We start from the raw sequence: 12745 nt of genomic DNA on the forward strand, positions 1-12745 counted from the left end.
ATTTGCTAGCACACAAAAGAAAGAGTGGCTTGAGTCTGTGGTCATTAGTTTTGCAGATATTTGATCATAAACCAAAGTATTGGACAGATTTGTGGTAATGGTTATGGTAATATTTGAAATCTTGGGTCAAATATTTAACCATATAATTTGATAATTGATAGTTTATATAAGTAAAATGTGAGGATTTGCTGTCTTCATCTGTTTTGCACCGTGCTGCATCATATTCTTTATTTAAAAGCACATTTTTGAAACAAGTTCAGTCATTCAATCACGTTTTTTTATTGACAGTCATGGGATATCAATCACAAAACATTTCACTATTTGTCAAACTGTACATGGAGAAGCACAAATTAAAATGTATGCTTTACAATTTCCACTTGATTGCACGTGATTGGATTCTATTAGATACATTTATTGAAACATCAGCTCCATCCAGTCTTTAGAAGTGATGTCTGCAGTTTTGCTAGATGGGGATAATATCAAAGCATGAGGCAGAAAACTGGCAATTAATGTCTTCAAATCTTTAAATAGATATTTCTGCTTCAAAAATAAAATACATACTGGTATGCTGATGACCAAAACAAGAGAATTTCATCTTTTAGGCCACAGTGGATTCACACAATTTCCTTCAAAAACTGTAAAAATGATGACAACATACAATGTATCTGTACGCCAACAGTAAATGGCAAGATTTGGCTCTGATTTGGATATTTTATTTACAAAATGTGCACTGCTGCTGTGAAACTGTATGTACATTTAATAGCTTAAATATCGACTCGAAACAGACAACAGATACATATTAAAACATAGCACAAACATCTATTCCATTAAATACAACATCATTTAAACCTCTTTTGCACTTTTGAACGTGTAGTTAAAAAGAGATTCATACATTTCTCAACTTGACGTCTGGGCACAATACAAACATGCCCCAGGTATTATCTCATCTCTGTGCATTACAGTCTACTGTCTTTCCGTGGCCACTGCATACAATTCATTTATTTTCTCCTGGTACATCTTCACAACAATGGGCCTCCTCAGTTTCAAGGTAGGTCCTGCACAGATGGAAAAAAAAAAAAAAGCAGGTTAATTAAATAAATTAAATTCTGTGAACTAACCACCATTCCATCCCGAACAGTACACTGCTTCCCCAACAACAAGCCATGGATCACCAGTGACCTGAAAGCTCTTCTTAATAAGAAGAAAGCAGCTTTCAGGTCTGGGGACAGGGACGAGCTCAGGAGAGTCCAGCGCGACCTGAAGGTGAAGCTCAGGGAGTGCAAGGACTCCTACAGGAGGAAGCTGGAGGCCAAACTCCAACAGAACAACGTGAAGGAGGTGTGGACCGAGATGAAGCAGATAACTGGCTTCAAGGTTGGAGGGAGACAATCAGGGGGCTCCCTGGTGAGGGCAAACTAGCTAAACTGTTTCTTCAATAGGTTTAGTTCACAGCCCTCATCTGTCTCCTCCACACACCTCACCTCACAAACACCTCTGCTGCATTTAACACCATCCAACCACTGCTGCTGAGTGAGAAGCTGCGGGTGGTGGGGGTTAACGCGTCCACCGTCTCCTACATCACTGACTACCTCACAGGCAGACCACAGTTTGTCCGACTGGGCCGCGTGTGGCCGTTGTGTACAAGAAGGGGATGAGTCGACTCTTTTTCTGGAGGAAACTTCGATCCTTCAACGTGTGCAGCAAGATGTTGGAGATGTTCTACCAGTCTGTTGAGGCCAGTGCACTGTACTTCTCCGTAATCTGTTTGCTGTTGGTTGATCTTTGCACTACTGTTTAGTTTATCTAGTTAGTTAATTTAACACTATTCTATTTCATTGTATATACTGTGCATTTCTATTGTTATTTAATATGTTCTACTCTGTTATTGTATTGTATATATTGTGCATTTTTCATACTGAATATTTTTATTTTTACTCTGTTAGTTCGTTTTCTGAAGTATATATTTGGTGCTGTAACAACCAAATTTCCCCCTGGGGATGAATAAAGTATCTATCTATCTATCTATCTATCTATCTATCTATCTATCTATCTATCTATCTATCTATCTGTCTGTTGAGTGATAACATGTTTTCGAGGGAGACAAACTTCACTGGAATGCTGTCTGGCATGCCGCACAGTCACAAGACTTGTCTGATTACGACATGACCTTGATTACAAGCTGATTAAACTACATCACAGCAGTAATGAATACTTCTTTAATTATAGTGTTGTGTGCAGATTTTGCTGAGCAAAACAACTCACCCAGTTCGCCTCCACTGACAGAGAAGTCTCGCTCCAGTATCACCCACTTCTGGATCTTCTGGGCGTTGGACGTTGCTCTGGCGTTGGAGCGCTCCATGCCTTCCTGTATGGCTTTGTAGATAGCCGGCTCCTTATTGGCTACGATCTCGGACACCTTGGTGGCCGTGACGTTGTGCTGCTGGCAGAATATCAGCGCCTCGGGGCTCAGCTCGTCTGTGGGCTCGCCGCTGTCATCCACCACACACTGTGGAAATAGAGAAGGGTCATTATTGTGTTTCTTTTATTTATTCAGTGGCTGTGACCGTAGCAGGAATGGAGGCCCGCTTACTTTGAGCGTGAGCAGCATGGAGAGGAACTTCAGCTTGTCTCCGATCAGCATGGCGTTGCTGATGATGGGCACCTCGGCCTTCACTGAATCCTCGATGAGCACAGGAGGGATGTTCTCTCCACCTGCAGTGATGATCAGTTCTGTGCAAAAAAAGACGGTTTAGTTTCAAAAGTGTGTCACCTGTTTGACAATGTTCAGAGTCCAACGTTATAACTAAACTCAATGACCTTTGACATTTCTGACAAAACATTGCGTTGTATTGTTTTCCTGGATGTTATGTGCAAATTTGGTCTTTTTAAGAACTAGCAGTGAAAAAATATATAAGTAAGAAGTACTTAACAAGTACTCAGATCTTTTACTTAGATATATGTGCCTGTACAAAAATACAAATTAAAGTCCTGCATTCAAAATCAGTAAATAAAGAATTATTTTCAGCAAAATGTACCAAAATTATGAAAAGTATAACTCTAAAAAATGTATATTATATTATATATGACATTATTAGATAAAGGTAATACTGATGCATCAATTAATAAGCAGCTTTTTACTGTTGTAGCTGGTGGAGGTCAACATTGTTCTAACTGCTTTGTATACAGTTACATAGTGCAGTCGTGTGGGTCAAGGGGTCAGGCCCCTCCAAAGGGACAACAGCCTACCCTTGATCCTTCCTGTGATGTACAGGAAGTCGTTCTGGTCGTGTCTCCCCAGATCTCCAGAGCGCAGCCAGCCGTCCTGGTCGAGAGCCTCCTCTGTTTTTTCCGGCATGTCCAGGTAGCCCATGAAGACGTGCCGTCCCCACATACATATCTCTCCACTCCCGTCCTCATCTGGGTTGTCCAGCTTCGTCTTGCAGCCTGGCATCACTTTCCCACAGCTGGAGAGACAAAACATAAGTCAGCAACATTCTGATTTAGACCTGACCTGACCAAAGGTTGTGCTACAACTGCACCGCTACTTTGAGTACAAAGAAATAAGACATCACAATGTACACTATGAAAAACATTTTCATGCAAAAATGTCTGCTTCCAAACCCTTACATAGCCGGACTTATCTCCACAGCGCTATGTCTAGGGGAGGAGGATACTGTGTGAGAGCCCAAAGTGCTTTACAAAATAAACTGGAAACATCACAAACCGGTGCAAAACGTCACATGGAATTCACCAGTTATTAGGGAGGGATCCTAACTTCACCATTATCCCGACTCTGCTGCAGGACAAGCTCTCTCAGTTGCACATCCCCGACTCCACCTGTCGGTAGTTTAAAGACTTCCTGTCTGACACTAAGCAACGCTTGATGCTGGGGAAACATGTCTCAGGTGGGCACGTGTCCGCCCTCAGGTGGGTGATTAATCATCCGTTGATCTGGTGTTGTCATGATAACTCAGAGCTAGAAGTCTAAATATAGCGGAGATGGTTGTGGATTTTACAGAGGAGCGCAGTGGAGTCCTTTAGCTTTTAACATCAGCTTGCTCATCATCAAAAAAGCTCAACAGAGTATGTACTTCATGCGGCGGCTGAAGAAGCTTAATCACCACAAACAATTTCCGTGCACATCTACACTGTCCTCCAGGGCCTGTATGCCTCCAGGTCCAAAACCTCACATCACAAGAACAGTTTCTTCTCATCTGCGAATGGCCTCATCAACAGGGCCGGGGACCCTATACTGACACAGACTCAGAGGTGAAGAGTGGGCTTCAGAGTTCTGGTAAGCTCTCTTCTTTCTAACGCCACACTTGATAGATTGTCTTCATCTTCAACACCAGCCGACGCTGCCTCAAGTGACACAGTATTCTCACATCCATATCAGTGACACATTTCAATCATAGTTCAAATGTTCCATAATGCTTTGCTGCTCACCTTGTGAGGTGGTAATGGGTGTCAGTGGAGATGGTGTGTGGGCCGGAGCTTTCACTCATGCCGTATAGCTCCAATAAAGGGATGTTCAGGCTCATGAAGTACTCCATAGTGTCTTTGGTGATGGGGGCAGCGCCCGTGAAGCATAACTTGCAGCGGTCTAGGCCCAGCGAATCACGGACCTTCTTAAAGACCAGATTATTAGCCAACATGAAGCCCCACGGCACCTGATTCTCCCTGTAACCAAAAAGACAAAGTCAAATGTACACCCATTGTTTGTTTGAAGTTAAGATTTGTTAGGAATTAAGAACTGTGCCTATAATGAAACATTACCAACATGGCATTGTTGGTCTGTCTGTTTGGCCCAGAAAGAAATAACTATTGTATGTATTGTCATTATATTTGGTATAAATGTTCATGTCTCCAGCATGCAGAGCTAATGTCCTTCCCATCAGCCTCAGCAGTTCTTTGTGTTTAGAGCTAATTAGCAAGTGTTAGCACGCTAACATGAATTCTAAAAAAGGATCTTTGCTGCCGTCTCACCCGTTCATGACACTGTAGTTGTACTGCAGGCCTATAGACTTGGCCCAGCCCGCCACTGTCCTCTTCATTGGGGATACCTTGGCACCGACAGCTTTCATTTTCTCCTGCATCTTCTCCCAAACTCGAGGAACTCCAAGGAAACAAGTTGGACGAGCCTCTTTAAGTGTATTTACTAAGGAGCCCTGGGAAAATGATTGGGGATTAGAGTAAAAATAGTAAGCCAACATTAATAATTCTGTGTTTATACAACAGCAGGCATCCTTACCTTGAGGGCGTCTGGCTCTGCAAAGTAGGTGGTTATGGCACAAGAAACACACAACCACATGTCTACTAGCTGGGCGGCCACGTGGCTGAGCGGCAGGTAACTGACCACCACTTCCTCAGCGTGCTTCAAGTTGAGCATGGAAGCTCCCGTGCGGACCGTCCATGTCAGCTGCATATTAGAGAGGAGTCAGAATCAGAGTCATTTACTCAAATATTGTTCTATAATTTTCACAAAACAAGTCAACAAACACATTGTTCACACAGACTGTTGTCAGTATCGTATAGTGCAGTCTTTTTCCATTTAAGGGGAATCAGGCCATGTCCATACTACTCCGTTTCATTCTTTTTGCAATTCAAGTTGATTTGCTGTTTTCTACCTTATGTGAACATAATCACTATATACTATTTGTTATTTTATTGTATTTTACTTTAATAGGGAAGAAATGCTAGATATTCTCTGGTTCCAGCTTAGATGATTTGCTTTTCTTTGTCATCATTGCAAACAAAACAAGAGAATTGAAGATATCATCTGAGGCTCTGGAAAGTTGTGGGGTCCAGTTGTTCAGTTTTCTTTTTTTTTTTTTTACTGGAACGATTAATTAATTAATCATTAGATTAATTGATAGAAAAAACAATTGTCAATTGAGCCCTAAGAAAGAATGGAATAGAAATAATTAAAATGTAATAAAAGCTGACAAAAAGGAAAGTATTTTGTCCAGATAACTTACATTGTCATGGCTCAACATGACTCCTTTAGGGTTGCCAGTGGTTCCAGAGGTAAAGATGAGAGTACAGCACTCGTTGGCCCGGAGACTGTCAATCACAGCATTTAGCTGCTCGTCGGGCACATCCTGTCCCAGCTTCATGAACTCTGCCCACTACACAAATACAGAGATAAGTAAGAAAGTAATATTATTGCATTACAAAGGTCAGTGGTGAAACTCTTGGCATCACATAGAGAATTCATTTTAGATCAGATTTTCTACAACCAGGTGACTCATCTGCTGAGCAAACGTACTGTATAGAGGAACGGTGCTTTCTGCTGCAGCTCGCCTTTATACTGGACAATGGCTTTCAGGTGAGGTAGATGATCTTTAACCTGTTGGGGAAATACAAAATAAACAATTTGAGGACAGATTGCTTTCTAACGTTGCCAATAGTTATTACAGCACTCTAATAAAGCTCCTGACCTGCAGGATTTTGTCGAGCTGATTCTGGTTCTCCACTACCATGATGTTGGCCTCACTGTTGGCAGCCACATACTGACAAGCTTCTGGTGAGTTGGTGGTGTAAATTCCAGTTGCCAGACCCCTATGGAACAAATCAGATGTCGGAGTAAAAACCTCTGTTGAATGCAAAACATTTCCTTGCATGATGTACTGTTTGATTTTGCTCTTTATTCATTATTCATGCAAATGAGTTAAAAACACAAGACACAATGAATTTGAACAAAAACAAATGCAATCATCAAATGATAAATTTCTTATACAGTTATAAATAGGATTGTATCCTCGAAACAACTGGCATTTTAAATTAATCCAAGAGCTGTCAACCAATGTAAAACAACACATCTGACCCCCAAAACATTAACAGACAGATGGTAAAACACACAGCTTCTGCATTGATGATTTGTATTTCATACTTTTGTTTTACTGGAGATCTCCTCCACTGCAGAAAGTCACTTTGGAAGTAAAGTTCTTGTATATGAATCCTTGTTGCACAACACATTTATGTCTTTGAATAGGTGCATAAAGTACACAACTTCAATGTTACTCATTTATCTGAGGACAACGGCTGGATAGAAGTTTAACACCCACATTATGAGACTGTTAACTGGTATGACCTTAACGGCTGAGGCTGGGGACACTGAGATGGACGTTGAGATTAGCATGGACCGAGATAAATGTGTGGTGTCAGATGGAATTTTATCTTTATTGTGATCTTACCCTGCAAATATGCAGCCGACGTCTGAGATGAACCATTCGGGGGAGTTGAATCCCAGAATACCCACACCATGGTAACGCTCCAGCCCCAACTATAAAGCAGACAAGTTGTTATTGTTTTTCTTTTCTTTTTTTTTACAAAAGAGCAAGTATCTTTAATGACACAGCAGCACAGTGCCTCCATTACTCTTGACCTACATCTCGTTTCAAAGCCACACCACCTCATGGGACACAAACATGTCCATGGAACAGGAGATGGAACACAAGCTGTGAATTTAAACACACCCAGGTGTTGACTTTCAGCAACCCGATCTCCACCACAGAGAGGGAGGAAATTCTGAGCTACTTTTTAGAAAAGAGGAATTTACTTAGTTGTGTAGCCTGTAAGTCCTGTACCATAATTAATGTGCATGTCCAACACTTCTGCTATACTAGTTTAGATTACAGAAGTAGGATTTAACAAACAGCGCAGGCAGAATACAAAATATACTGTGGTGGAATGCTTCTTTTGCTCTACTTCAGCACACTGGACTTGAATGAAACAGTTACTATGACTTTAAAGTACTGAGTTTCAGCTTTAAGGGTGTTTGAGGGTGTTCATATTCATATTGGGTGTAGCATTTGTAGCACGATTTAATCCCTGGTCCACAAGTTTTAAGAGATTAATGATCCTTAACATACAGACACGACAAACAAGACATTCTTACCGGCCCACAGGTTATGTATTTACTGAAGACCAGGCTAAAACCAAACCTGAAGCAAGCAAGAAGTGAAGACGGCTACAGTAAAAGTCTGGGAGCGTAATACAATTTCCCTATGGCAACTTGTCCACTTTGTTCCTTTTAAAGTTTGTAATATATGTTATATGTACTTACATTAATGTGCCTTGCCTAGTTTCTGCTACTGAAAACTGAACTACAGTTTGTGTAAAACAACAAAAGTCTACAATTACCACTGTTGATCTAAAACAAATATAAGCACCCTTAATTCAATTAAAGCTCATTCAAAATCCAATGTGCTGGAGTAGAGACCAAAACAATATGCCGCTGCACAAGTCAATTTGCAAACAAACCTTGAGGAAACTTTTAGCTGCTGCCCGGCACTGCTCATAGTATTGCCTCCATGTCAGGGTCACCCACTGGCCCTCTTTTTTGGAAGCCAAAGCTGGATGATCCCCGTACGTCTCCACCGTCTCCAGAAACAGCTGATGGACAGTCATGGGAGTCTCTGAGGCCGGGCCCGAGCCCTCCATCCTCAGCCTGACTGCCTTGTGTCTGCTGGTGCTCCATAGCTGGTCCGCTGGGGCCAGAGGCGCTGGTCCGTTCGTCCTCGACAAGGGAACTGCCTTGGGCTCTTCTGTATTGGGACAACAGGGACAGCCGTATTTACTCGCCATTAATGACAAGTCAAATTTCAGAAGACAGCCTCACCAAACCGAGACAGCAAGCTCTAGAAGAAGAGTCGGGTTTATGAGAGGACTACAGACATCTCTGGACTAACCCTGTAGATTTATAACACATGGATTGTCAGAGCAACATGATTTACAGGTTGTGCTGTGAATGTGGGAGGGCTATAATGACACCTGAGACAAAACATAAATGTCAGTGCCTACCTACCGATCAGGTTTGGTTAGAGGAAGTTTGGTGACAGCATCAAATAACACAAACACAATAATGTTACATTTCTTCGTGTTGCTAAAGTTCCTTCCCGTTATTTTATTATTTTTATTATTATTTTTTCTTATTTTCTTTTCCTGCCATCATTCTTGTTTCTCTCACCACAGCTCTACAGTAGAACGGTATTCATTATTTTATTCCTTCCTTTTGCTAAATCTTTGTTTGCTCTTCTGCAAAAATCAGTTTTTCATCTTGCAGTCAATTTCCTCCCAAACGTCCTAAAACATGCAACACGTTAGAGGTTGCATTTGTTTCAAGATGTTTGTGTTTACCTTGAGAGTGATGCAGCCTATTTTAATCATTTTTAGAGGTTTTCTCAATAAAAGACAATATGTTTTGTGGAGCAGAAACCTCACTAGTTTATTGTTTTTGTGTATTTATTGTTATCATTTATTGTCGTGTTAATTTGTCTCTCAGCCCTGGGAGCCATTGGGAACAACTGTGCTCTACAATTACTAGTTTGAAAAGTCTTTCCAAATCTTTCCCTCTTGAGGCAGTTTTTAACATCAGACTAGTTTCCTGTCTCCTAACGTTGCAGTCAGACTCTTACCTAGTGAAAGTCCTTCAGTGGCTTCCTCCAGCTCAGAAGGTGTACAGAGCTCAGCTGTGGGGGCTTCTCCATTGAGGATGAGGGTGGAGTGAGTCTTTACGTTTGTGGAGTCTGACGGTGCCTTTTGGGTAGAGCTGCTGTGGACAAACATAACTGTTAGTTAGTACAACTGGATCAAATCCACCTGATAGTAAAGATGTGTTTTTTCCCACTTTGGGACACGCATCATTTTGCATACCTCTCAGCTTTACCATCCATGACTGCAGCACCACTGCTCTCAACCGAACCCTCTTGGACACTCATCTCGTATTTGCTGGAATAACAAAGAAAACAATATGAAATGGGCGTTAAGTACAATCAGCATTGAAACATTTTCAGATGTCATCCGAGTAGATAAGGATTCCAGTTGTGAAAAAGCACCGCTCTGGTCATTTATATAAGACTGACAAAGTCATTGCAACAGGTCAGAGCCAATGACCGTCATCGCTAAATGTTGAAACTCTGAATATTGTGCCAGAAAGCATTGGAGGACATCTACATGCTTTCATACTCTTTCACTCCATCTCAGTCATCACTAGTTAATTCAAGTCAACAAAGTTAACGAACCAACGTTTCACATATTTGATTAAATTAAAATATTGTCAAAAAGACAAGCTTGCCTTTAGGACTTCCTTGATTCAGTTCTCTTATGAATGTTCTGCAGAGAGTGAACTAATGCCACCTAGTGTGTAAACGACTCAACTACTGCGTTTCATGGTCCCAAGCTGTATCTTCAAATAACCAAATCAATCAATTTAACACATCTCTACGGATAACATTAACAAATTAGCAGTAGTGGAGGAAGTATTCATAAGTAGTAGAGTAGTGTTGCTCTGTGCAAATACTCTGTTACGAGTAATACAAACGATTGAGAAGTATTAAAGTAAAAGTATGTGTAGCCTAAAGAAATCAATTAATTCAACACATCTGAAGAGATACAATAAAAGATCAGCAGTAGTGGAAGAAGTACTCATAACTTTTACTTAAGTAAAAATGGTAGATTAGTACTGCTAGTATATCTATAAGGATATATATACCATAGGAATATTATTACTGATGCTTTAACATGCAGCACTTCAATGTTACATTCATATACTGTTTGTGAAATCTTAAATACTCAAGTAAAAGTAACTTGTAATAAAACCGTATTGGATTAAGATCCGTCAACCCAGCAGACTCTCAGTCTGACCTCTAGTTTAGAACTTTGGTCAAAATTTCTCTGGACCAAAGTTCATACGACTTACAAAACTACAGTGTGGCAATATGAAGTGGCAACGGCAAAGTCTTGTATGATGCAAATATTGATGGATTTCAGTGTCATCAATGACTTGGATTTGCACATCACCCAGAAAGCAGACGCTTTGAAGAAAACTCTGCGTTAAATGTTCTAGTAAAAAGTGAGTACTAGAAAGTCCTATCAGAGTCCTATAGGAGATAACTGAAAGCCCACAGTAGTTCCAGATGTTAAGTCTGATTATGTAAGAATCCCTCAACTCATTGTGGAGGTGGGTTTTAAAGAAAGATTTTGTCTCTGTTGATCAAACAGATAGAAGTCAAGCGGCCTGCTCACATTTAGTATTTCCATCTCTTAGTCATGTGTTTGTCTCAAACTCGTTGACCATGCAAAGACTAATGAATTAATGTGCTTCACATCAAAGATATCATCATTGTGCACAGCAGTATATTGTTCTCAGCCTTAAAATCTAAAATTAAATTGTGAAATTATTTTTTTATTTTCCGCCGAAGCAGAAAACAAACATGTTACAGCTCGTTTTCTGCTTCAGCTGAAAATAATAAATTAAAAGGTATCAAAGACATTCAAAGTGCATCATCCTCATACAAGACATGCAGTCCCCATAGCAACGTATGACAACACAATTCCCCCAACACAAGTCTCTTTCACACACTTGTAACATAACAAAAGATCTTAAAATTGACACTTTTCCTACCTTCTTCTGGGACAGAGCTGATTGACAGTCGTCAGGTGCAGGACAGACCCGGATCAACCTTTGCCCGGCGCAGGTGTTTGACCGTTGCCCCCTGGAGAAAGTATCAGCACTCACGCCTCATGTCCAGCGCTTGAAAGACTTTCGCAACCATCCTCTGAACAACTGCAGAGTCGACCAGTTAAAGATCCACCGACAAGCTCGACAACAGGTTACTGCTCCTCGAGGTGAAGCAGACCTGGACACACAAACATCCTGGTAGAAACCTGCTTTGTTTCTAATAGTGATACTAGCAGACAACTAGTGGGTAGTGTGTGTGTGTGTGTGTGTGTGTGTGTGTGTGTGTGTGTGTGTGTGTGTGTGTGTGTGTGTTTGGGGCAGGGGGTTATTCAGACTTATATCATACCTAATCCACTCATGAACAAAACGCCATTATCAGATATGCATGACCGGACCTGCCGAGGGTAATGATAAAACTAGATAAGTTCTCTCAGGTCCCTGAGGAGAGATGAGACTTTGAACCATAAAAACAGTTTTTCAACGGTTCAACAAAAATTGTGTAACTTTTTCTCCCTGATTGACACGTCAAGAAAGAAGTGTCAGTATGTTGGCAATACACGTTAAAATGCACACAAATATTAAGGGACATCTTGTTGCACACACCTTTTGCAGAGTCTACATTTTCTGAAGAACTCTTAATTCTTCCGCTTCTCTATTTACTTCTTGGTAAAAAAAAAAAAAAGAAAAGTGGACTTAAAATGTCCATAGATCAATACTTGTTACGTGTCATTACTACAGCCCTCGTTTCCTCTTTTTGTCTGATAGTCTGGGTTAAAAAGTAAATAGAGAGGAGAGTTCAACCCCCCCCCCCCCCCCCCCCCCCCCCCCCCACCTTGCTCACAGGCACCGATGTCACTAAGTCACACCACCCGGTCCAGACTCCGACCCTCACTGCTAACATCTGGGCACATGCCATCTGTGGAGGTCAGGAAGGGGATTTGACTTTGATGAAATGTGCTACATAAATAAAATTGTCTTGCTACACATTAGTACACATTAGTACACTACACTAATGTCTTTGACTGTGGTCATGCATATTGATGAATCTTAATAACTAATACAGCCCAGTACACATATGCAGTTTGTGTGATTTATGTTAGCTTGATGCCATATATATTTCAGGTATATTTTAGATTGTGGTGTGCTTAACTAAATATTTAGGTTACTCTTGTTCAACATATTCTACATTTGTATGTTTGAAAACCTCAATAGCTTTACCATTCAATTATGTTGGTGTTCCTACTATCAGTGGGAAGCACTTATTGCTTCATGACGGCTCCA

At 40.9% G+C, this 12745-nt stretch overlaps 1 protein-coding gene across 3 annotated transcripts; it reads right to left on the minus strand.

Annotated features, from left to right (window-relative positions):
- Positions 1–255: 255 nt before the first annotated feature.
- LOC137879802 (long-chain-fatty-acid--CoA ligase ACSBG2-like) lies at positions 256–11483 on the minus strand. Of its 3 annotated transcripts, XM_068720700.1 has the most exons (15): positions 11408–11483; positions 9658–9732; positions 9420–9556; positions 8266–8549; positions 7197–7285; positions 6441–6561; positions 6269–6349; positions 5979–6128; positions 5252–5419; positions 4987–5168; positions 4447–4680; positions 3247–3464; positions 2591–2730; positions 2263–2506; positions 256–1055 (listed from the first exon to the last, which is right to left on the minus strand). In XM_068720700.1, exons 2-15 carry the CDS (start codon positions 9720–9722, stop codon positions 964–966), a joined length of 2205 nt encoding a protein of 734 aa, XP_068576801.1. In that variant the 5' UTR covers positions 9723–9732; positions 11408–11483; the 3' UTR covers positions 256–963. The 3 variants fall into 3 exon arrangements, with proteins under 3 accessions (XP_068576801.1, XP_068576803.1, XP_068576800.1); XM_068720702.1 differs by lacking the exon at positions 11408–11483 and having other exon boundaries at positions 9420–9553; positions 9658–9816; XM_068720699.1 differs by lacking the exon at positions 11408–11483 and having other exon boundaries at positions 9658–9816.
- Positions 11484–12745: the final 1262 nt, after the last annotated feature.

This window comes from Cebidichthys violaceus, unplaced genomic scaffold (genome assembly GCF_023349555.1).
Source record: "Cebidichthys violaceus isolate CVI_PGR_0920_01 unplaced genomic scaffold, fCebVio1.0.p SCAF_26, whole genome shotgun sequence".
Lineage (NCBI taxonomy): Eukaryota > Metazoa > Chordata > Actinopteri > Perciformes > Stichaeidae > Cebidichthys > Cebidichthys violaceus.